We start from the raw sequence: 26580 nt of genomic DNA on the forward strand, positions 1-26580 counted from the left end.
GGTGGTGGTTCTGCAGCTCGGCAGCCTCACGCACGTGCCATGCCCGGCCCACGTCTTTAAATTGGTGGTTCAGCGCTTTCTGAAAAGCTACCCACGCTTGTCAGACCTGCTCGGAAAGGTGCGCCAGCTCTGCGCACATTTCCGCAAGTCCCACACGGACGCTGCCACCCTGCGCACCCTGCAACATCGGTTTAATCTGCCAGTGCACCGACTGCTGTGCGACGTGCCCACACGGTGGAACTCTACGCTCCACATGTTGGCCAGGCTCTATGAGCAGAGTAGAGCTATAGTGGAATACCAACTCCAACATGGGTGGGGCAGTGGGAGTCAGCCTCCTAAATTCTTTACAGAAGAGTGGGCCTGGTTGGCAGACATCTGCCAGGTCCTTCGAAACTTTGAGGAGTCTACCCAGATGGTGAGCGGCGATGCTGCAATCATTAGCGTCACCATTCCTCTGCTATGCCTCTTGAGAAGTTCCCTGCAAAGCATAAAAGCAGACGCTTTGCGCTCGGAAACGGAGGCGGGGGAAGACAGTATGTCGCTAGATAGTCAGAGCACCCTCCTGTCTATATCTCAGCGCGTTGAGGAGGAGGAGGTGGAGGAGCATGAGGAGGAGGGGGAAGAGACAGCTTGGCCCACTGCTGAGGGTACCCATGCTGCTTGCCTGTCATCCTTTCAGCGTGTATGGCCTGAGGAGGAGGAGGAGGATCCTAAAAGTGATCTTCCTAGTGAGGACAGCCATGTGTTGCGTACAGGTACCCTGGCACACATGGCTGATTTCATGTTAGGATGCCTTTCTCGTGACCCTCTGGCCACTACGGATTACTGGGTGTACACACTGCTCGACCCACGGTATAAGGAGAACCTTTCCACTCTCATACCCGAAGAGGAAAGGGGTTCGAGAGTGATGTTATACCACAGGATCCTGGCGGACAAGCTGATGGTAAAATTCCCATCCGACAGCGCTAGTGGCCGAAGGCGCAGTTCCGAGGGCCAGGTAGCAGGGGAGGCGCAGAGATCAGGCAGCATGTACAGCACAGGCAGGGGAACACTCTCTAAGGCCTTTGACAGCTTTCTGGCTCCCCAGCAAGACTGTGTCACCGCTCCCCAGTCAAGGCTGAGTCGGCGGGAGCACTGTAAAAGGATGGTGAGGGAGTACGTAGCCGATTGCATGACCGTCCTCCGTGACGCCTCTGCCCCCTACAACTACTGGGTGTCGAAGCTGGACACGTGGCCTGAACTCGCGCACTATGCCCTGGAGGTGCTTGCTTGTCCTGTGGCTAGCGTCTTGTCAGAGAGGGTGTTTAGTGCGGCTGGGGGAATCATCACGGATAAGCGTACCCGCCTGTCAACCGACAGTGCCGACAGGCTTACACTCATAAAGATGAACAAAGGCTAGATTTCCCCAGACTTTTCTTCTCCACCAGCGGACAGCAGCGATACCTAAACAATACGTAGGCTGCACTCCTCCTGCTCCTCCTCCTGAAACCTCACGCAATCACGCCGAACGGGCAATTTTTCTTAGGCCCACAAGGCTCAGTCATATAATTTTTGTAAACAATTTTTATATGTTTCATTGCTCATTAAAGCGTTGAAACTTGCACCTAAACCAATTTTTATTTTAACTGGGCTGCCTCCAGGCCTAGTTACAAATTAAGCCACATTAACCAAAGCGATTAATGGGTTTCACCTGCCCTCTTGGTTGGGCAATTTTTCTGAGGTACATTAGTACTGTTTGTACACCAATTTTTTGGGGCCCTTGCCTACAGTGTAATCCAATTAATTTTTTGCCCACCTGCATTACAGCTGACGTTACATCAGCTGTGCTGGGCACTGCAATGGGATATATTTATGTACCGCCGGTGGATTCCAGGGAGCCACCCATGCTGTGGGTCCACAGGGAGTTGTAACTGCATGTGTCCACTTCTAAAGAACCCCAGTCTGACTGGGGCATGCAGTGTGGGCCGAAGCCCACCTGCATTTAACATGACATTACCTCAGCTGTGATGGGCAATGCAATGGGATATATTTATGTACTGCCGGTGGCTTCCTGGCACCCACCCATGCTGTCGGTCCACACGGAGTTGTAACTGCATGTGTCCACTTCTAAAGAACCCCAGTCTGACTGGGGCATGCAGTGTGGGCCGAAGCCCACCTGCATTAAACATGACATTACCTCAGCTGTGCTGGGCACTGCAATGGGATATATTTATGTACCGCCGGTGGCTTCCTGGCACCCACCCATGCTGTCGGTCCACACAGAGTTGTAACTGCATGTGTCCACTTCTAAAGAACCCCAGTCTGACTGGGGCATGCAGTGTGGGCCGAAGCCCACCTGCATTTAACATGACATTACCTCAGCTGTGATGGGCAATGCAATGGGATATTTCTATGTACTGCCGGTGGGTTCCAGGGAGCCACCCATGCTGTCGGTCCACACGGAGTTGTAACTGCATGTGTCCACTTCTAAAGAACCCCAGTCTGACTGGGGCATGCAGTGTGGGCCGAAGCCCACCGGCATTTAACATGACATTACCTCAGCTGTGATGGGCAATGCAATGGGATATATTTATGTACCGCCGGTGGCTTCCTGGCACCCACCCATGCTGTCGGTCCACACGGAGTTGTACCTGCCTGTGACTATTTATAAAAAAACCCAGTCTGACTGGGGCATGCAGTGTGGGCCGAAGCCCACCTGCATTAAACATGACATTACCTCAGCTGTGCTGGGCACTGCAATGGGATATATTTATGTACCGCCGGTGGCTTCCTGGCACCCACCAATGCTGTCGGTCCACACGGAGTTGTAACTGCATGTGTCCACTTCTAAAGAACCCCAGTCTGACTGGGGCATGCAGTGTGGGCCGAAGCCCACCTGCATTAAACATGACATTACCTCAGCTGTGCTGGGCACTGCAATGGGATATATTTATGTACCGCCGGTGGGTTCCAGGGAGCCACCCATGCTGTGGGTCCACAGGGACTTCACAATAGGGAGTTGTACCTGCCTGTGTCTATGAATTAAAAACCCCGGTCAGGTTGGGGCATGCAGTGTGGGCCGAAGCCCACCTGCATTTAATCTGATGTTAGCTCTGCTGTCCAGGGCACTGCAATGGGATACATTTATGTACAGCCGGTGGGTTCCAGGGAGCCACCCATGCTGTGGGTGCACACGGAATTCCCATTGCGGAGTTGTACCTGCCTGTGACTATTTATAAAAAACCCCGGTCTGACTGGGGCATGCAGACACCTTGACAGAATGAATAGTGTCTGCCACATAGGTTCCCCATTGCTATGCCCACATGTGCAGCTCCAGATGGAGGTGCCACAGGATTGGATTTCTCATTGCTTCTGTACAGCATTGTGGGCTATCGCCCCGCCCCTTTTAAAGAGGGTCGCTGCCTATCCGTGCCAACCCTCTACAGTGTGTGCCTGCGGTTCCTCCTCATGGCAGAAGCACTTATAAATAGACATGAGGGTGGTGTGGCATGAGGGCAGCTGAAGGCTGCGCAGGGACACTTTGGTGTGTGCTGTGGACACTGGGTCGTGCAGGGGGGGGGGGGGGTTGGGCAGCATGTAACCCAGGAGAAGTGGCAGCGGAGTGTCATGCAGGCAGTGATTGTGCTTTGTTGGAGGTAGTGTGGTGCTTAGCTAAGGTATGCATTGCTAATGAGGGCTTTTCAGAAGTAAAAATTGTTGGGAGGGGGGGGCTACTCTTGCCGCTATTGTGGCTTAATAGTGGGACCTGGGAACTTGAGATGCAGCCCAACATGTAGCCCCTCGCCTGCCCTATCCGTTTCTGTGTCGTTCCCATCACTTTCTTGAATTGCTCAGATTTTCACAAATGGAAACCTTAGTGAGCATCGGCGATATACAAAAATGCTCGGGTCGCCCATTGACTTCAATGGGGTTCGTTATTCGAAACGAACCCTCGAGCATCGCGAAAATTTCGTCCCGAGTAACGAGCACCCGAGCATTTTGGTGCTCGCTCATCTCTAGTAACCGCTCAATTGAACAGCCAATGAGAAAACACATAAGATGGACAGCACAATCAGCCAATAACATGCAAGGCATATGCGCTAATGCAGGAGAAGGTAAGCGCGCAAAAGAATACAGTGTAAAAGAATTCTAGATGGTGCATGCCCAGACTCTTGGTAACAGAGACAAAAGGGCTGGCATCACACAGGTGATACGGATGTATAAGATGTGGGTAAGTATCAATGTAGTACCAAAAAAATGGAATAGTTGCAAGAGATCAAAATAACTAAATACACTGATTGCCATCAAGGGATAAAGAAGTAGCAATATATCAGATTATATATGCAACCGCAAGATATTAAATAGAAAAAAAAAGAAAAAAAAGTGGTGATATAACCAGAACCAAAAACATATAAAAAATATGACAGCAATGTAGCCAGCATTTCTCAGTCGTAAAAGTGACTGCTGCTAATAAACACTAAGAAAGAAGTATAAATAAAGAAGGTAACATGTAGAGGTCCTCATATGAAAGCTGATGGGCAGGAAACTATAAGGCCAAATGCAGATGGCTGGGTCGGATTCTGCATGCGGGATCCCACAGCGGAATCAGATCCTGTGCCCGGCTGGTGATTTGTGTATCTGTCCGGATTAGTCTTCTGTGTGCTGTGGATGTGTCGGCCGGCAGACATGTGCAGTGCAGAGAATGCCAGGCTGTCGTGCCGGAAATGACGCGGATCCGCGACGATTTAAAAATTGACATTTTGGAATCGTCGCGGATCGGACGGCTTCCATTGACTGCAATGGAAGCTGTCCGTAGGAGTCCCGCACAAAAAAAAGAGCATGCTGCGATTCTTTCTCCGTGGGTGGAAATCGCTAGTGATTTCCGCTCGCGTGCGTGGAAGAATTTACATTGCATGCTATGGAATGGCCATTGCTGTGGAAGCCGCAACCAGACGCCCACTGCGGATTCCGCAGCAAAATTTTGCCCCTGTGCATTGGGCCTTATGGTAGTTTAAATAAAAGCCTTCATTCAGATCAGATGAATTGAGGCTATTCAAGTAAAAAAATCCAACAGGCTTTTCATAATAGTACTATCTTATCAAGATATGTTTAGGGTCCACGTTTACAAGAAAGAAATCCAAAATTTAAGGAACTTTGGGTGGATGCTATGCATATAGCTAATGAGTCTAGATAGTTGAGATGAGTTCCCTGTATCTCTAGGGCAGCCAGAGATAACCGATTGCTTGAACTAGGCCATCTCTGGCAGCCCTCCTGAAACCAATAGACTAGTTGTGCGCATGTGCCGCTCCATTCATTCAGGGAACTTCCGAACCCCCCCCCCCCCCCCAACTCTATCAGTTTTCACTGTGGATAGGTGAAAACATGCAAAAAAAAAAATCACTGAACTGGAATACCCTTTTAATATATTCATTATATTCAATTTATAAAATTTCACATCCCCCAAAATGGGAGAGAATTTCAAAGCTTCTAAATGATGAAGATTCTTGTATTTACAATATTTACCCATTTTTATCTGAATGGAGAAGAATGAAGCCAGGATTCCCCGAGCGGCATGCATGCCAGCCTGCGCATACTAAAGCGGCATATTGTTTTCACTGTTGACAAGCCAGTCATGTAATTCAGCAGAGAGCTACAATCTTATATGAATTCTTAATATCTGCATCTGAGAAGAGTGATTACGATTTATTAGAAGCGGTCGCAGCCATGTTACAAGACCGGCGCTGCTTCCAGAACTGTTCTTATGTAACGATTAACATTTAATTATCATTTGATCAATGCAGGTATTCGACTATAAGTTTGAGTATTTAATTTACCCAGCTGAGATTTAATTAACATTTCCCAAGAGTTCAATGATTGGATTCATTAATGACTTCAATTTTACGCTTTGCTGATTTAGAACAACATCGTGGAAGTCATCTATTCAGAATTACAGATTATCGATTCTGCTGGCGGCTGGTAAAATGTCACTCACTGATATAATATTAAATGTGCCGCTAGGAATATCAGCTTTTCCTTAACTGTTTCTTGCAGGCTACTAGAACTTAATTAGAAACTCCTATCCGGCTGGTGTAGAACTTCTGTATAACTGCATAGGATTTTTCCACAAGTTACCGATACCTCCTGGAGATGTCCATCAACTTTGGGTCCAGTAGTATAAATTTGGTGGGACTGTCCCCTCATTGCACTCCTGCGGGGTGATGTGTCTATGCTATGCAATTACTTACTGTACATCTTCCCCTATTTCCATTACACCAGAAATAGAATTCTCATCTACGTTCCCGAGCTCAATATCAACTATTTAAAAAAGTCTGCTTTTTTGGGCTTTGCGGCAGACTATCCCCACATTGTAGAAATCTCCGACCCCCCTCAAGAGTCATGAGCATAGAGGTTTCAAATTCATTAATGCACATAGAGGAATGGGGGCCTCTGAGGAGTCTAAGTATCAAGTTTATTACTCTATGTGGGCAACGTCGATTCATTTAGCGAGCTCCGCCATGTTTTTTTTTTAACTCGTTTTATTGAAAAGTCAATAAATTACAACATCTTTTGTAGCATTGCAGTACATCAAAAGGCATGACAGATCAACATATTACCAGGAGGGCAATTCACCCCAATAGCGTAAGTCTTTACATAGAGGAAAAGAGAAGAAGTTTAGATCTATTGTCAGTGGAACTCTGATTCCAGCCCCGAAATGTGCTTATTAATGGGGGCGTCTCTGAATCATTGAAATGGAAGATGAAAGAAAGTGTGGAGTGCAGAGAATGCCAGGCTGTCGTGCCAGAGATGGGGCGTTATTGGGGAACCGCACCACAGACCCCACACCTTATGTGGCGCAGAGTGCTAATGCCGCACAAAAATGCAGTCCTAAGCTCTCGCTCACAACCTGAGGGTAGCAAGTTTAATCCCCGCATGCATCAGGTAGCCGGCTCAAGGTTGACTCAGCCTTCCATCCTTCCAAGGTTGGTAAAATGAGTACCCCAGCTTGGTGGAGGGTAATAAATAAATTACTTGAAAGTGCTGCCGAATAAGTTGGCACTATACAAATATCAAAATGTATTTATTTTTTACATTTATTTAGTGCTGTAAATAAATTTATAGGGGATCACAGGGATGAAGGACCTGTGATGATGTCACCGGCATGTGATCAGGGGCGGAGTTCAGAGCCTCAGTGACTGATCCCATGACGGTGGCATCTTCACATGTAACCCTCACAGTCACTCATTTACAGACAGGTGGTCATTAGTATTCCATAGCAACTGAGGCCATGGGGACTTTTAGGAGATGTAGTCCGTCTCTAATCTGCACAGGGATGAAGGACCTGTGATGAAGTCACCGTCATGTGATCAGGGGTGGAGCGCAGAGCCCCAGTGACTGATCACATGTTGCAACTCACACAGTCACTCACTCACAGACAGGTGGTCGTTAGTATTTTGACTAGTAATTATTAGAAAATTATAGTACCAGTGTTTCTGGTGGCGCAATGCGTCACTTACTAATATAATATAGTTAAAGGGATTGAGCTGGTCACAGTTCCTAAACCAGCAGAGTCTGACAGAAGCTGTGTGCTTACAGGACCTGTGATCACATCACCATCATGTGATCAATCACCGGGGCTCTGAGCTCTGCTTCTGATCGCATGACAGTGACGTCATTACAGGTCCTACACCAGCGAAGCCGGACAGCAGCCGTGTGCTTACAGGGCTTGTGATGATGTCACCGACATGTAATGAGTCACGAGGGCTTTCTCTAAACTCAACCCCTGATCGCATGAGGGTGACGTCATCAAAGGTGCTAAACCTGCAAAGCTGGACAGAAGCTGTGCGGAGCCCGGTGACTGATCACATGAAATGCTTCATTCAGTGCATAAAGGACTTGTGATGACATCACAGTCATGTGTTTAGGGGCGGAGCTCAGAGGCCCAGTGACATCATCACATGTAACTCACACAGTGACTCAAGGACAGGTGGTCATTAGTATTTTAATTCCTGTGGTAAGCTTTACCTGTTGAGCTTATCTCCATGACCTAGTTAAAAGATTTTTTTTCCTGTCCCCTTTCTTCATTTCCCCATTCTTTTCCTCGAATACTCTATGTTTTATAGTGTTATTGTTTTTTTTTTTATATATTTCTATTTTGATGTATGTATCCAGCTCACTGAGCATGTAATTGGGGTCACAAAGATCCTATTCATTTCCATAGTACTGCACTGTCATGATCTGATTTTTGTTTTCCAATTACAAAGCCAGTGGGTGACGAACAACAAAACTGATTAGAAAACAATGGCAAATATATATGTATTGCAGAGCAAACCAAAGAATGAAGTGCCATAATTGCTTTATTGCGGGCTCAATAAAAGGAGTCTAAAAGGGGTTGTCTCAGAAAGAAATATTAATTTACTCTTACAAAATGCAACAATTTTTCAATTGGAATGATTAAAAAAATGTTCCTGTGTCTACGTATGGCTGTTATATAGTTGTTATGGCGCCCCCAATGTTATTAGATGGATGTTCTAAGGGAATCAAAAGGTGTCCAGTGCAGGTAGTCACACATGGCCTACTGCGCAGGCTCACCAATAAAAATCACCTCACTAGAAACGGATGCATTAGGTGGATGCTCTGAGGGGCAATGTTTACACATAGGGGCATTTAAAAAAAAAACAAAAATAAATAAATTTATGTTTTCATGGTCTAAAGAGTAAATCAATATTTAATTACGTGTCAATCCTTTTAAAGTCTGCTTCAACTTACTAATTGATTTTTGCAGCTTTTTTTTCAGAGACACATAGAACTATTTTTTTTACATCTTTTTTCACTGACTATTTTTTTTCTATTTTTGTTTTATTCGGGGTAAAAAGCAAAAAATTTTTTTTAGAAATGTATAGTTTTTATTTATGGATTAGGTATATTTACACTAAAATAAAGTGGGTTCCTCATCTCGTATCAAACGTTTGGATATATAATTTCTATAGATTTGGATTACAGGTCATGATCTTATACAAGACCTCTGGGTATCATTCACATTGTCGTTTTTTTTAAATAAATATATCACTTCTGCCTTCTCTTCAGGGTCCTTGGCTGTGACTATTAGCTGTGGACCGGACCTGATCCTGCTAGATTGCAGGAGGAGGAGTTTTAACCTTTTCCAATCCAATTTGTATCCTGGTTTTCCTAGGGGGCTTACTCTTTTTCTGTTGTTATACAACGGCGCTATCTGCTGGCTAAAGACAGTACTGCATAAAAGATAGGCACGTTGGATAGGCTCCGACAGCAGAGAGGCTGGCAATATACAGTAAGAGAACCCCGACGGACGTCTTCCAACATCGGAGCTGTACAGCCTTAAATCATAATGTCTTCAGAGGTCAGACAGTGGATTGGAAAGGGTTAATCCCACACCATACTTTTGCTATCGGCTGGAATTGAAGCCCAGGACCGAGCGCCAAAATGTATCATGCTTAGGCCTCTTTCACACGGCGACAGCGATATTGCCACAAGAAAATTGCTGCGATTTCACAGCTGCGTTCCCGCGATTTCTGTGCGTCATTGCTGCGTTTTATCGTGGCGTATGGGGGAGATAGAGAATAGGACTTTCTAATGTTAAAGTCACATCACATCGCATGGGCTACAAAAGAAAAAATGTGCAAATCCCGGCAATATAGCACATGCCACGATTTTTGTTTTCTCGCAAGATAGCATCAGAGGAAGCATCGCTAATGTGAAGGAACCCATTGGAAAACATGAGGTTCACATACATGCGTCTTCTCGGGCTATCCCATCGCGTTAAACTCGAGCGATTTTGTCAGCTGTGTGAAAGTGGCCTTAGTCCTTAAAGAATTAACCATTTCCAATCCATTTATTTTTTCTCATCCATTCTACCCAGCTCCAAATAAATTGGAGCTGGGGTGAATGGATGAGAAAAAATACATTTTCCCTTCACCCTCCTGAGCTTACAGAGTTCAGGAGGGTGCAGGTGCTCACTGCACCGTAGGGGGAATGCGGAAGTAATACTTCCGCATTCTCCCTTCTGCCTCCCGGCTTTGCGATCATGTGACCGCTGGGGTCAGGTGACACCCACGGTGCAGGCTCCCGGCTCGGCGTTCATGTGACTGCTGGAGGTCAGGTAACACCGGCGGTCACATGATCGCCGGCCGGAATCTCTGCATTACATAGCGCTAATTGAGCACTATGTAATGTGTAAAGGAGAAGGCAGAAAGGGTTAAAAGCCCTTTCTGCCTTCTCCTCGGGGGTTTTTGATGAGGATTAGTGCAGAAGTGTATCTGCACCCAATGTGTCTGATGATCGGGTGCAGATGCACTCCTGCACTGCAGTGTCGGGCCTGTCCCGACATCGGAGCTGTGGAGGGAAATGATGATGTCGGGGCAGGCCCGACATTGGATTGGAAAGGGTTAATATGAAACTATAACAGTCAAATTATTAGTATTTTGAAGAAATGAACTAAAGATTAACTTATAACCCAATATGCCCACAAATACTATACCTCTTTCTGTTTCTTAATGATGACAGAAAATTCAGTGTATGGAATTCTGGGGTTCAGCTCGCACCCCATTAAAGTGGCTCCTTCATAGTCCTTGATATATCCAACATATCTTGCTTTAGGTACCTTAATATCCTTAGAAAAGCCCTAAAAGAGTGAATGAAAAACAGAAAAGAGAATTTGTATACAGACTAAAAAAAGCTTGCACAGAGATTTGGTGGAAGATTCTCCCCTGGTCTCCTTTCTCCATATGAATCCTAACATATCCGTGTTCTATAATATAAGGCTTTCTGACTTTAAGTAGTTCTCTAGAACTCTGAAAGTATCTGAAAGGGATTAATAACAACACTATATCAGCTCTTTTGCACAAAGGCAAAAGGAGAACATACAAAATAGTGTTAGCTAGAGGGCCACCCACCCTACTGCCCCCCACCACCAAAAAAATCTGAATTTTTCTAGGCCATTACAATTAGGCCTCGAGACTAAGATCTCGAGAAATGTAGAATATATGTATTTATTTACAGATTCCTATTCATATGTTACTAGAAGAGGTCACACAAAGTGTCTGTTGCAACAATTTCCAGGCACTTGGCAGCAGGACGCTTGGTCTCATGGTGCCCATTATGTGCACGGCCTGTCACACCCACCCACCATTGCCTACATTTGTACTGGTGTCGTGAACAACAAAACTGGACTGCTATGGAGTGGAACCGAAATGTCTTGGGATATGAATCCAGGTTTATTTTGGGTTCTAAAAACTAACATGTTTGTTTCTGGAGACCTAGGGGTGAGCTCAGCGATGTGTTCAGGACATCCTGCAGGCACATGTGTAGCCTCTCATGGCAGGGCTTCCAAGAGGCATTTTCCTGCAGGTCACACATGACAAGGATGTCACAGGAATGCCTCCACATCATTGCCACATTTCCATGGCCTCCCTGGGTTGCCAGATTTATCGCCAATAGAATATATATGGGACTATCTGGGATGCCAACTTTGACAGCCTATGAATTTGCATGATCTAACGGCTCAGTTACAGTAAATGTGGACTGACATGCTGCAGGATACCATACAGAACCTCTACGCTCCCATGCCCATCAGTATCACATCTTGTATACAAGCTTGAGGCAGTACCACAGGGTACTAGAGCCTCCATGCTCGCAGTATTACATCTTGTTTTCAAGCTAGAGGCAGCCCAACAGGGTACTAGAGCCTCCATGCCCCTATATAACATCTTGTATCCAAGCTAGAGGCGGTACAACAGGGTACTAGAGCCTCCATGTCCTCCCTTATCACATCTTGTATCCAAGCTAGAGGCTGTACAACAGGGTACTAGAGCTTCTTAAAAGAAGCCTGTCACCAGGTTCATGCTGCCTGAACCACGGCAGCATGAACCCAGAACAGATATGCATATTTGGGCCTTGTATGTGTTATTCTGAAATGTTGCTTTCTTACTTAGAGGCTGGACTCAGAGTTTAGCTCTTGAGTTACAGAAGCAGGCTGTGTCTTACTTTGCTGGTGTATATAAAGAAGACAGTTGCAGAGTGCTAAGGCAGCAGAAATGCAGTCCTAAACTCTCGCTCACGACCTGAAGGTTGAGAGTTCAATCCCCGTGTGGTTCAGGTAGCCGGCTCAAAGTTGACTCAGCCTTCCATTTTTCCGAGGTCGGTAAAATGAGTAATAAATAAATTACCTGAAAGCGCTGTGGAATAAGTTGGCGCTATACAAATAACAAGATTTGTTTTATTTATTTTATGACGCAGGCAAGAAGAGGCCAGCATGGCCCGCCTCTTAGGCCGCCTGCAGACGAGCGGGTCGGATCCGGCGGCAAGAATTCTCGCCGCGGGACCCGACCCGAGCGCCTGCAGAGACGAGCGCGTACTCACCCGCGCCCGGCGGCCCCGGCTCTTTCATGTGCCGGCTGCCGGGCAGCCGGCGCATGCGCAGACCGGAGCCGGCGGCCGGGTGAGTGACGTATCTGTGCACAAAAATAGGGCATGCCGCGGTTTGTTCACCGCACGACATTTCGCTCGGCCAAACCGCGGCCGTCTGCATAGGAGTGCGTATTGTAATGCACTCCTATGCAGGCTTTCAGTGGCGGAAATCCCTCGGGAAATCCCGCCGCGGGATTTCCGCCCGTGTGCAGGCGGCCTTAGACTCTAAGCTCTGATACAGTTGAGGTCCAAGTCAAACTTCTACGTTTGTGTTTCTGAAACACAGCAGCATTTCATAATAAAACATACCTAAAACATATCTGACCCGGGTTCATGTTGCCTGTGGCTCAGGCAGCATGAACTTATGGATAGGTTCACTTTAGTCTATTTCAAGCCTAGGTACGGGTGGACGCAGCTCTAGGTCCACTCCAATTGCTAAGCCTTCCGAATCGAGATGCCGATTACTACGAATGCCCCAAAAATGCAACATATTCAAGGACACGTGAAATATAAAGTGAATGTATTTTCTTACAGCAGGCCCACAACTACAATGTGATGTTGTACGCTCCTACAGTAAAGTAAGCCGTATTAATACTCAACAGGTAGATGTTATTTTCAACTGAAGCAATAAACAATACCTGTTTCTTGAAGTAGCCTATTGCATATTCATCAGCATAGGTAAGGAAATTGAGCACATTATGCTTGATGTGATATTCCTTCAAATGATTCATTAAATGAGTCCCATAGCCCTAAAAGAGGAGCACATCATTCACATATTATACATATGATAACAGCGGGGCATATGTTCATGCGGCATACAACATAATCACCTTTTCTCTATAGATGCATAGAAATAGGTGACTACATATGACTAAGTCATCATAGAAATCATCAATGCTATATGATGGAAAGCCTCACTGCTGATCTCCTCAACTGAATGGGAAACCATTCACCCAATTATTGGACTGAGCTTCACCCCTTAGTGTCCACCAATACACCTTTTAACGGTGATTACGTGAACGTGTTTTTATTGTGCTAAAGTAGTAAAAAAAATCTATACAAACTTGGTACAGCAGAAACTGTGCTGAACCAGAAAGTTCTCATGTTATTTTTACCGAATAGCGAACACCGTACAAACAAAACTCAAACACAACAGTGGAATTTCTGGACGTTTTTACTCTCTCCCCCCACTTCAGAGCCCAATAGTAGTTCACCATCAAGTGAGTGATCTCCGCCGCCCAGTGGCAAAGACTAACATGATGTTTAACGGTAACTGCTGTAGAGGCTGCTCTTTTAACCCCTTAGTGACAAAGCTTTTTTTCCATTTGCTTTTTTTTCCTCCCCCCCCCCTTTTAAAAAATCGTAATTCCCTTATTTATCCATCAACATAGCTGTATGAGGGTTGGTAATAGGCTGAACTCAATGGACATGTTTTTTTTCAGCCTGACATACTATGTTCCTATTCACATGAGCAGCACTGGCTAATGAGGCACCACCAGTGCTCAGTGCACATTAGTAGTCTTAGATTTGCCACAGCTATCTTGCAAGAATAAAGAGGGGGTCCAGGAATTGGCGGATTGGTGGCAGAACGAAGACAGAGGAAGACACCAGATAATATATATCCCCCACCCCCCACCTTCAGTTCCTTCACAAATTTTGTCCCGCTTTAAAACGATTTCCAATTTAAATTTTAATTAAAAAATTAAAAATAAAATAAAACTATGCAATATTTAATAACTTGTCTATTTAGCTAAATGGAGTCATTTCAGGACATAATTAGGATGACTTCCCACCTTTACTTGTTCATTTGATGTCACAGCACAGAAAACTATTTCTGTGAATCCCTGACTTGGAAACATTCGAAAGCAGATTCCTCCAATCACACGGCCATCTTTAATTAAAGCAAGTGTTTTGTGTTTTCTGGAAAAACAAAATTCACATTTAACTACAGTGATATACATACACATGTTCTTCTTTAACTTGGCACAAGGTTAAAAAAAAAACAAAAAAAAACGGCTGACACGTATCGGCCATCGATCAACATAGTGTCCCATATTAAACAAAATGATGCACTTGATTATAGGTTTTTCTATTGGATAGGTTTTTCTATATGGAGGTACCCATGGGCACCAATATTATAAAAATCTATATGTTTAATCAATGCATTTCTTTTACTCGATGGGAAGAGAATGTATCATTTTTGTGTCATGAGAAATTGCAATCCTTAAAAGGCTATGGAAACCTCTGTGTATGCAAATCAATACACACGTCTTTTCAAGTCCCTGCAGAAAAAGATGATGCACTTATATGTATTTTGCATTGAATTTTGCTTTTCATGCATTTAGAAAGCCTCATACTTGCTCTGCAGGCTCTCCTAAATTCACGTTTCTGGCTCGAGGGCGTTCCCAGTACTGATTAGCTCCACCTCTTCTCTCCTCTTTCAGAGGCTGTAAAGCATAACCACACCTACTCAATGCTACACTTCTCTCTCCTTCTATTTCATCCTCTTTCTAAGTAGCTGCTGGTCTGTTCCCCCTCACTGATGATTAGAGTAGAACATTTACTGGGAGTGAATTACACCCCTCTGTAATAGTAGCTTTCTCAGCTCTCTGTCCTCCTGATCTCCTCCACCATCCCTCACTTCTGTCATACATCCCTCTGTAGTAGCTCAGTGGAAGGGCAGTAAATGCATGTTCACAACTAAGAAAGGACTCACTCAATTTACTCCGACTGACAGAATTTGGAAAAAAATACAAGCATAAAAATCAAACGGTCAGCAATGTTTAAAGGTGTTTGTCCCACAACTTAAAATTGCTTCACAACCATTCCTGGTTGCTGCTGATCAGGACATGTGACTGCTGCAGCCAATCACTAACTATGGAAGCACACAGCTGTGGCCAGTGATTGGCTGCATAAGCCACATGTCTTGATCAGCAGTGATCAGGAAGGACAGGATGGTTGTGAAGTAGGTTTATATCCTGGGAAAATCCCTTTAATCAAAATCAATTACAAAATGTCTTCATTTCCAAAAACACATTGATTAAAAGAAATAAAGAAAAGAATGTAAAGGCGTACATGGCCTTTAATAAAATTCAAGCCAAGGTAAGGGTGGAGACATCTATATGTCTTCTCAAGAACAGAGGAAGGCATCATTTGACTAGCCTAGGCAATTGTACGCAAGCACTATTGGATACAATTATTAATACCCATCGGTCTTTCAGTAAAGAAAATGACTCAACAGTAATCTAAGATTAAGCCCCCTGAAGCCCATTACAACCCTTACTCAGGAGTGTTTGGTAATCAGGGAAAACCTCTCGGTACATGGTAATCAAGCATTTCATCCAACGGTACTATATACAGTACCTAGATAGCTTTGTACACATAAGTACGGTAAGTCTCATAATGATATAAGTAGCTATATTTTCTCAAGAGAAAACAATTAAAAACAGTTCCCACTAAGGCCTCATGTCCACGGGCAAAAGAAGAATTAAAATCCGCAGCAGATTTTAACTCTTCTCCCGCCCGCGGATCCGCACCCCATAGGGATGCATTGACCACCCGCGGGTAGATAAATACCCGCGGATGGTCAATAAAAGTGATTTAAAAAAAAATGGAGCATGAAAAAATCTGGACCATGCTCCATTTTCGTGCGGGTCTCCCGCGGGGACGGCTCCCGCGGGCTTCTATTGAAGCCTATGGAAGCCGTCCGGATCCGCGGGAGACAAAAATCGGAATTTACTCACCCGCTCTGTTTCTCCTCTTCGCCGCGGCGCCATCTTCTCTCCGTCGCGGCCGGATCTTTTTTCTTCGGGCCGGAGCATGCGCGGGGCACGTCACCGACGTCATCCTGCGCATCCGCCGGGCCGAAGAAAGAAGATCCGGCCGCGACGCAGAGAAGATGACGCCGCAGCGAAGGAAGGATCCGGAGCGGGCGAGAGGTGAGTTTATTCTTATTTATTCTTATTTTCAGCGCTCATGTCCGTGGGGCAGGAGGGACCCGCTACGGATTCTCCATAGAGAATCCGGAGCGGGCCTGATTTTCCCCGTGGACATGAGGCCTTAAGATACAATACAGACATAGAACATGTCTGAGTGAGATCGATTATGAACACAATACACAAACTCCTAAAACAATCATTGAAACTCGGATTTCTCACTTTCCTGCTTTCTCTACAGCACATTATACATTGTAAAGTAACACAAAATCTGGTATTGATCTAAGAACAAGCATTCTCTAACAAAAGAAGCGAATGCAATGTATTTTTCAGTTGATAACATGTAATCTACTCACGGATCAAAGACAAGACGGGTGATGTACTCTTTAGGCATTCTAGGCAGCTGATGCGAGAACACATTTTGTAAGCCAATGAGCCAGATCATGATCTTCTTGTTTGGTTTCTGGTTTAGAGAATTCCCAACCACATGAAACTCAATTACTCCCCTGCGTTCCTCCAGCCTGGCTGCCTCATCTCTGGCAGAAATTGCAGATAGGAAGCTGGTCTTATAGAAAACAAAAAAATAAAAGCTAGGGCAAGAATACCGACCAAAAAATGTGCAATAAGAGTGCTAATTACTCCTTAAAAGGCTGATTTTATATTAGTGGCTGCACATCATTCTCACGCAGGGCAGGAGCATAGGACCCACCAAATAGTAGGTCCATACATATTTAGTATATATGTGTATTTTTTAACAAAAATGAGACTGAATCCCAGCAAAGGGAAAGAAAAAGGAAAAAACTATCCCTGATTTTCTGCTGCCAAGATCTATTCTGGAAAAACGTTTCAGACCCCTTAGTGCCAATTCCTTATCTCTATAAAAGGGTGATGATGGACAGCTCATACACAAGCACACCGTATGCAGAGAATCACAGACTGATGCCCTATTTTGGAGAAAAACAACACTAAAATAACTTACAGGATTTCTTTAGCTATAAAAAAGTGAGCAGAATATTTTTATAAAAATCTATTAAGAACAGATAAATAAGTAACAAATCTCCCGCACTCACGAGTCTAGCCAATAAGTTATAAGAGCAATTTGACAAGATCACCAATGAATGCACTTTATACCTCCTCTTTATATATTTAGTTTTTTTGTTTGTGTTTTCTTTTGTATTCTGTGCCATTTTTTATTTTCTGAGTAATTATTAAATATGGCCTTTTCCTGTGATACCTTTTGAATGGACATACTTATTTCAAGTTGCTGATATTGTTCCTTCACGTCACTTTGGACCTTTAAGTCGGGTGCCCTTTGGATTTTTCTTAGACCCCTCCCTCTCAAGTAAGTGCATTGGTGATCTTGTCAATTTTTCTTTTATAACTTATGGGTTGGAGCCCTGAGCACGGGAGAATTTTTACTTATCTATCTGCTCTTGATATTTGTCCGAGACCCTTGCTGCTTCAGAATTCTCCCGCTATTTGCTCTCCTCTCTGGATGTCATCTTGACTAAGTGTTTTTTTTCAAACTATTCACGTTGTGTTGCTTACTTGGACCAAAGGTGTGATGGCCAACCATTTGAGGTTGGGCCATGCACACCAGGTGAGTCATTTCTTATTCATCACCTTTTTATCAAACTGTGACATCAATATCCTCCCTAGAGGAGCTGTCCTCATTATCTTTATATGAAAATCTAATAGTATCTTATAGCCCCTTAGAAGTGATTTTCAAAAGTTCGGCTGGGCCAGTTAGCTGAATTTGGGCAAAAAGTTTGGTTCGGTCTGAATTAGTTCGAACAGAAGCTGAACTTCATATACTACCCTTAACATTGGTGTACAACACTGTCTAAGAGCCATAAAAGCCCTGTATAAAGAAAGAAGGCAGAAAAAGAAGGAAGGAGAAGAAAGAAAAAGAAGGAGGAAGAAGATGGAAGAAGAAAGAAGCAGATGGAAAGGAAGAATAAGAGGGAGAAGAACAAAGAGAAGTAGAAGTTTTCTTCTTCTTTCTCTTCCTCTTCTTTTGAGTTTGACCAAGATGAACCATTTCGACCACAAAAAGGGTTCGTCTGTTTTGGTTCACTCAACACTACCCACAAGATCCAAAAGACATTATTACGTAAAGCAAAAAAAAATGCTTGCTGAAGATTGAAAACTTTTCTCTCCTTTGCTGATGTTTTCCATTGGATTCAACTTTCTTTTATTTTCTTGTATTTTGTGTTTCTGATGTCATTTACGGACATTTATACATTGTACAAGCACTGGACATTTAACCTCGTTACTCCTTTCGTAACTTGTTTAATGTAACAATGTACCAAAGAGAATGAATCATCCTAAATACATGATCCTTCTTATGCCACCAATATAAGTAATTGCAGTCAAATATTATTTTATATCTGAGCTTTTAGCATTGTGCTGTCTAAGTGATGTAGTATATTTACCTCTGGACCCAGCATGGCAGCAGGATCTGTGATTGTTGACATGACCTCGTTGATTAATTCAATAGGAATGTCCCCTACAACTCTGGGTTTCTTGGCCTCTTCTCCTGAATATGGTTCATTGCTCTTCCTTTTATCGCCTGTGACAATAACATAGCAGTTCATATATATTTAGGCTGAAATGGAGCCAACCATAATAATCACCAAATCCAGTGGCGAGTACAAATTATCAATACAGAACCCCTTTAAACACTTACCTGGATTTGATTCAAGTGCTGGTTTACTAGATGGGCTCAAACTTCCGCTGTTGGACTGATCTAGGGACGATGGGCTGGTCACATAAGTGACTGTTCTGGCAACCGGTGGATTTGAGATAACTAAAATTGTAAAAAAAGGAGACAATATTTCACAAGATCCCATACAATATAAGAATATTACACAATTATTCACACATTTTTAACTATGTACTATTTTTATGCAACTTAGGCTAACTTTACGCGGGCCATGAATTCTGCCCCTATATCGTGCTCCCCATCCTGAAGATGCTAGGCGTTTTCATGTCAACACAGCCTCACATCACTTCAGGGATGAAGTGAACCTGCGCCACGGCTGTCAGTCACAATTTGATTCCCGCTTAGCATCATGGTGCCATGCAGGTGTACATTGCTCATGTGTATGACCCCATTCAAAAGAATGGGGTTCATATTTGGGCGAGATTTATGCGGCTCGCAACGCATAAATCTCGAACGATTTTTTTCACCCGTGTGAAGTCGGCCTTAGCTTTCTTTTTTCCATTTTGAAATACATCGCCTCTACTTATGATGTCATTATCCTAAGCAGAATTGTATAATTTAGTTGATGAAATTTAACAATTAAGCCATTTTCACACGGCCGAGAAACTTGCGTGAGATTTGTGCATTGCGAGACGCACAAATCTTGTGTGAGTATGAACTCTATTCTTTGTAATGGAGTCATATACACAATTGGCATGTCCTATGTCTTCGCCTTCCTCGGAATGCATCGCCCATTGATTTCAATGGGACCTTTAATGCATCGCATGGCTCTCGCATGCCATGCGATGTGAGGTTTCCTATTGAAACTCGCGCAAGAGGATTGGAATTTCACAAGTGCAATTTAAGGTGTTTTTACCTGAAAAACAACTCACATGGAGAGTCAGAATGGAGAGCCACTTATGAGGGTAGCTCCACTTCTGGTGGATACGCACTATCCTTGTATTACATGGGTGGTTGTTCATTACATTTCCCCTGCATTAGGAATGTTTGGCTGGCTACATCTTTCCCCAGTAAATCAGATATTTGCCAGAAGTGCCAGGAGGTCCACATTCTCTTTTAAAAATATAAAGTAAATTGCTGTATCATTAAAAGCGTTGTCTAGTTGTAAACTATTAATGCCCATCTGGGTTTGCCTCCTGGGGTCCCCTCTGAACATCTGTTTGCTGGGCTAGTGCATTCATGCACTCAGACAGCTTCTTTCTCTCTGTAGTGGTGACGCCTGGTATTACAGACAAATTTTCCATTGAAGTGAATAGAAACTTCTCCTGTAATAACAAACCTGGCCACTGCGATAGAAACAGAGCTCTCTGCTTCCTGCAGAAATCATCTCCATGCAAGAACACACTGGGCTGGCGTACACACTATTGGTTGGGGTCCTGGATGACCCGACTGATGTACTATTGATGACCTATCCTAAGGATAGGCCATTATTACTTTACAATTGAGCAACCCCTTTACTCCTTAAAAGACAAATCCAATTTTTGCTGGAAGGATGACAAGCGTTTTTTCCTTTCCCTCTTAATACTTCAATCATTATGTTTTTCTTGCATTCCTAACTAAATGTAAAGTTGTCATTTTTGAAGGCCAATATTGTGGTACACACACGCCACCATTTAAAGGGGGTTTTACCAAGATCACAACTTATCCCCTCTCCACAGGATAGGGACTAACTTGCTAATCGGTGGGAGTCTAACTTATGATCCTGGTACTACCCCTTTAAAAAAAAAAAAAATCTATAATTGGGGTTGGTGCACTGGTTCATAAATGCCCTTTTTTGTTTTAATTAAAAAAATATTGTCCCATCTAAGGTATAACATATCATAATAACAGGTAGCATCATGGGAGGCCACAATACAACATAAAGATGACACTATAAGGTAAAGCATAAGTACCTGCTTGAATACCCAGCTCGTTTGCTCGAGAAGATGTAGATAAAAAATCTTCATCCCATATAGGTGAATCATGGCTGTAAACCTCTTCTTCTAACATAGACAAGAATCTGTGGGGAAGACAGACATATTGGATACCAGTGAACATGGCTCAGCTGAGAAGCACAAAACCAAAAGAAAACAGGACGCTACAGATTACAAAAATCACCTGCACTTAGTTGCGACACTCAATCAGTACCAAGCTGCCTCGAGAGGTAACTTTGGCGCTGTTCATTGTGATCTTCATAGACAAGCTATGCACAGACCTTAGGCCAGTGCTACATGACTACTTCCTCCATGACACGTCATGCAGCCAAAGATCTCAGTATGGCCATCACACACCAAAGGAAGCGAATCCCGAACTGCAACCTACAAGTTGTCAAAACCGCAACTCCACAATCGCACAAAATCCCAACTCGCTGGATTTCTTACAATTGCGGGGATGCAGTCATGGCAGCATCTGAGTTCCAGGGTGACTACATTTACTTCCATTAGTATGAAATGTTACAGGGTTCTACTACGATCTTTGACCATGGGACGCATGACACAGCCAAAGTCGCTATATAGCCCTAGGCTTAAAAAGAGCGAGGCATCCCTTGTAATCAGCCTCAATACTTGATAATATTGATTTTCTTACAAAACATATTCTGACAGGTCCGTTTTAGTGAATACTTGTGTTTTCCAATTCGGAATCCTCTTTTCATATAACTCTGCATTGTGCCGTTCCTCTTCTATGAATATTTATGACTGCATTGACAACAGGGTGTTACCAATTGGGGGCGTGTCCTTACACAGTCTGAATCTGTCAGCACTGATTGGATAGTGTCAGAGTACATATGAGCACACCCCCAACTAGTAACACCCAGTTGTCAATTTATTTATAAATATTCAGAAGGAATAAAAGAAGAACTCCGCAACTTCTCCAGAATTGTTATTTCATGAAGAAAACAAGTATTTTTAGTAAATTAGAATGGCCAAGAAAGCAGATTCATCTTAAAATACATGTATCTAACATGAAAAAGCCCGCATGTTTTTGAAACAGGCTGAACTAGATGGACATTGTCTTCATTCAACCCAACATACTATGTTACAGGCTTTTTCTTGCCCCACACTTTGACCCCGCTGCGTGACCTTTGGTGGATTTTAGTGTCATTAGATTCGTGACAACCTTATCACCGCCGTAAAGTCATATAATGTGAGTTTGATACGTTGAATGGCCTGTCAGGCCAAGGAAAAGTTCCTATGTTAAGTCTAGAGGCGCTGTTGTGCTTCACCCAACAGCGCTGCTACGGAGAGTCAAGCGTTGCTGAGCGCCGTTCATATCAAGTGCTTACCAGTTTGACTGTTGGCATGTCCCCAAAATGTGGAAGACCAAGTCGTGGACAGCGAACAGTTCAAGCTGAATCCTCGGCTCGGTAGTTCTTAAAACATTTACAACCATTTTTGCAAACATTTTAAGTTCATGTAGTGAACATCGGGACAATCTAGTTGTAATGGGTGACTGGTTACCTGCCAATGCATAGTTGAAGGGATGCTCGGGGTTTGAGCTGGGTTAGAGGGTTATGTCCCATTGCTGTACAGTTGTAAGGTGGACATGCATGCTCAGAACACTCTGCCCAGTCCTCAATGTGCATTTTGCTCTTTTCCTTCCTGCTTCTCATACACTGACAGGAGTTGGTACGTAATCTGAGCTACTGGGAAGAAGGTTGAGCAGGGCAGCTTCTGCTCTGCTCTTATCGAATAAGATCTGCCATGTTTCCTTGATAATAAGCCCTACCCTGATAATAAGACCTACCCAATTTTTCAAAAAGGGGTTGAAGTATAAGCCATCTCCTGAAAATAAGCCCTAGCTATACTACATGAAAAAAAAGAATATTCAACGAGTAGGCGGTGTTTGGTCGCTCGTGCTGGGCTGCAGCGCTGCTGCAGGCTGCCATGTTCTCCTGGATGACAACAGAGCATTTCTTCCTGGTAGTGGGGCTTGAATACCTTGCCTCCAGCAAGCTAATGCTTTAATTGGTTAATCGAGCGCCACATCAGCCACTTAGAGACAGCACTCGATTAACCAATCACAGCCATTCATTGAATAACATCGCTGAATGGCTGTGATTGGTTAATGGAATGCCAGCTCTGACTGGCTGGTGCGGCACTTGATTAACCAATCAGAGCATTAGCTTGCTGAAGGCGGGGTATTCAAACCCCACTACTAGGAAGAAATGCTCTGTTAGCGTTCAGGAGAACACGGCAGCCTGCATCAGTGATGGTGACCCGAACACCGCCTACTAGGTGAATATTATAAGATACTGTGCCTCTTTATGGGCAAAAAATCTATATAAGACAGTGTCTTATTTTCGAGTGAAAGCCGATAGTAAGATTGATGCCCCACGTTAATTACTACATGTACAATGCAGGCGCAAAGGGGTGAGTGTGCGTAATAGAGAGCCCTTGAATTAGGCCATGATGCAGTGCCATTCACAATGGGTAGTCAAGGCATTGCTCTGCAGGGGAAAAACAGTGAGGAGGATGCAGTGCTAAACCAGTGCTGCGTCTCCTTCATTCACAGGATTGATGAGAATCCCAGAAGTTAGATCCCCACCGATCATAAAGTGAAGGCCTATCTAAATACACAAAGTGTACTGATGCAAATGTTGCTATCTGTAAATTGGGCTGGGTGACTGCATGTTAAGAGAGTCTTTAAGTGCTACTGTAATGCATAATATTCTGCGATGGGATTGTTCGCTCCGTGATAACATCCAATTGTAAATGAGGCGTACAAATATAATTTTCATCTAGCCATTATTAGATTTTCAGAGATCCAGAATACATTGTGGTTACATGGCTCAATAGAAATGGGGAAATCTAAAACAGAAGCTCCCGGCACGACCATCGGCAATTGCATTCGGAAACCAATTCTCATCTAGCTCATTTTCATAACATGAAAATTTCCCATTCCCTATAAAACAGTCATTATTAACGCTCGTATTATGGTCAAAGGGTATATATGAGCGGGTCGTGTGGTGGGGGTCCCTTTTGTTCTTATCTCCATCTAGTTCAGCTCTAATTGGCTGCGTTCACACAAAAAAACAGAGAGGTTTTAGTTTCTTCCGTTCTATGTTTCTATCTGTTCCGTTACAAAAAATTGGAAATGGAATGGAAGAAAACTAAAAGCTTTCAGTTATTTTGAAAACCCACTGACAACAATGTAGAAAAAAATGAAAATGGTTATTTCCGTTCGATTTTCGTTTTCCTGCTCCAAAAACAGATGAGGAAAAGCTCTAAAGAATCTTACAAGAGAGCAAGCGCAGGAAGCAGTTCTGTTAATAGGTTCTGTCCCATTAACTCTGTCATTTCCCTTACATTCTAAACAGACTTCACCGCTTCCTCCTATTTGGATCCCAATGATACACACTTTAATTAATGAAGTGTATTTATGTACCTGTGACTTTTGGCAAGCTTTTTGCTTTCATATGCATTGGTATAATTAAGATCTGCAATATGGTCATGAATTTCTCAGGCCAAGTTGTGAGTCCTAAAAGCTCCGCATCCCGTAATATCAGCAGCTTCTGACAAGTAAGAACTGTTTGATAGCACCTCCAGCACTTCCATCAGATCGGCAGCTTTTCCTCAACTAACAGCATCAGGAAGAGCCTGATCATGCATGGATCCATGTACGCTATCTTTTCTCCTTAGGGAGAGCACCTAGAAGGTGAGTGAGTGAGGAGACTTGTAAGGCCATGCATGCTCCTCTGGGTAATATGCAAATAAGGGAGATGGAACAATACCTATGCAATAGGTGACGTTACAGAGGTATTATTCCATCTACCTTATATGTACTGATGCAAGCTCTTTTGTGAAGATATTTCCTATGGATTCCATACACTAACTTTTATTAATGGACATGCAGAAGAGTAACTTGCTGTTATCTCCACCTCAGCAGGTGTGCTGTTTACTCTGCTGCGATGGAGGCTGTCTTGATGGAACAACCCTTTAAACACAGTGCAGTACAGCATGCAGTTATCTCCGCCAGTTCACTACAGATGAATGGAGTGGTAGTGTGCATGTGTTTGAATGTTGCTCCATTCATACGAGAGGACAAGTTTTTAAAACTTGGTCCAACCCTTTAACTGGCACTTTAAGTAGAATAAAAGTTAATAACTTATTATAAGTGTGTCATACTTTGGAAAATGGGTCAATATTAGTGTCCTCTTCTCCTGCGGCAGTTTATCTTTCTCTTGCCTGGCCTGTTCTAACAGCTGCCGTCTCATGACCGAGAATACTGAACGCAGCAATGTGCGCCCAAACACCTGAGTTGTTTCATAGCGGTGCAAACTGTCGCAAAACTGGGGGACATTGCAGTAACAGAGCCACCTACAATATAAAACACATGCATGTTATTACATGAAAACACAAATGTAACTCAGTATTATATACACTTTATATTGGTGGAGTTGTTTATTTTATTTTTTGGTAAACTCAGGCAAAAAAATTATAAAAAATGTTTTTTAACCCTTTCCAATCCACTGTCTGACCTCTGAAGACATTATGATTTAAGGCTGTACAGCTCCGATGTTGGAGGACATCCGTGGGGGTTCTCTTACTGTATATTGCCAGCCTCTTTGCTGTCAGAGCCTATCCAACGTGTCACCTCATGCAGTACTGGCTTTAGCCAGCATATAGCGCTGTTGTATAACAGCAGAAAAAGAGTAAGCCCCCCCCTAGGAAAACCAGGATACAAATTGGATTGGAAAGGGTTAAAGCATTACATTTCAATAAATCATTGAGTGAGGTATTCTACATTCACTGAGAAAGTGGGTAGATATCTAAAAACAAAATATAATGTTAGGCATTATACATATATGGATATATAGCAAATAGTGTTATCCCCTGGATATTTCCAACTCGTATTGCATCAGCAAAAATATGAGGCGACAGGGGGTCCTCTATCCAGGTGGAGAGAAGAGGAACTGTAGCGTGACTTTGGGCACAAAAAGCCACCTAGATAGCTATCACTCCTCGAATATACCCCAAGAATGGAACCAACGAGTTTCAACTGTACCAAGTATCATCAGGGGTCTATGTTCGGAAAAAAGAGGGTATTTGGTGTATATTAAACACTTTATTATATGAACGTTATAGGAGGTAGGTGTGTATTTGTTACTGAATGTTTTAAAGAGTTTGAACTACCCCTGTCGTTCTGAAAACTATTCACATATGATGGAAGTCTCCTAACGCTAAAAATCAGTCAACAAGTCCCTAAACCGGATCGACAGTCAGGTGACCTGATGACTGTGTCATGTGACTGGTATCTGGTCACGGACATCATAAAACAAGCCATAAAATGGGCGGGGTTACTCCTATTTAACCTTAGTCCAATGCTATACCTACCAGAGCTGCCAGGTACCCCTGAGATGTTGAGATAGGCGTTTGGTGCTGCTGCTACAAGCAATTAGAGAGGCAGGGACTTGTTGGCTGATCTTTGTAGTTAGGAGTGTAGACGGGTGTGCTGCAATCACCCTACTGTTAGCCGATGCTGGTGATTAAACTATAGGAAGCTACTGTAAGGATGAATGGG

The 26580-nt window shown here is 43.6% G+C and overlaps 1 protein-coding gene across 1 annotated transcript in view; it reads right to left on the bottom strand.

Moving 5' to 3' along the window:
* The window catches only part of KAT2B (lysine acetyltransferase 2B), a 94019-nt gene that overhangs the window by 17898 nt on the left and 49541 nt on the right, over positions 1 to 26580 (bottom strand). Inside the window, exons 6-13 of the mRNA XM_066585231.1 lie at positions 25185 to 25376; positions 20973 to 21079; positions 19045 to 19164; positions 18791 to 18927; positions 16712 to 16920; positions 14214 to 14340; positions 13059 to 13169; positions 10493 to 10636 (exon numbers count right to left, since the gene is read on the bottom strand). Coding sequence (XP_066441328.1) covers positions 10493 to 10636; positions 13059 to 13169; positions 14214 to 14340; positions 16712 to 16920; positions 18791 to 18927; positions 19045 to 19164; positions 20973 to 21079; positions 25185 to 25376 — 1147 coding nt within the window. The remainder of the gene's footprint in view (positions 1 to 10492; positions 10637 to 13058; positions 13170 to 14213; positions 14341 to 16711; positions 16921 to 18790; positions 18928 to 19044; positions 19165 to 20972; positions 21080 to 25184; positions 25377 to 26580) is intronic.

The sequence above is a fragment of the Eleutherodactylus coqui genome, chromosome 12 (genome assembly GCF_035609145.1).
Source record: "Eleutherodactylus coqui strain aEleCoq1 chromosome 12, aEleCoq1.hap1, whole genome shotgun sequence".
Taxonomy (NCBI): domain Eukaryota; kingdom Metazoa; phylum Chordata; class Amphibia; order Anura; family Eleutherodactylidae; genus Eleutherodactylus; species Eleutherodactylus coqui.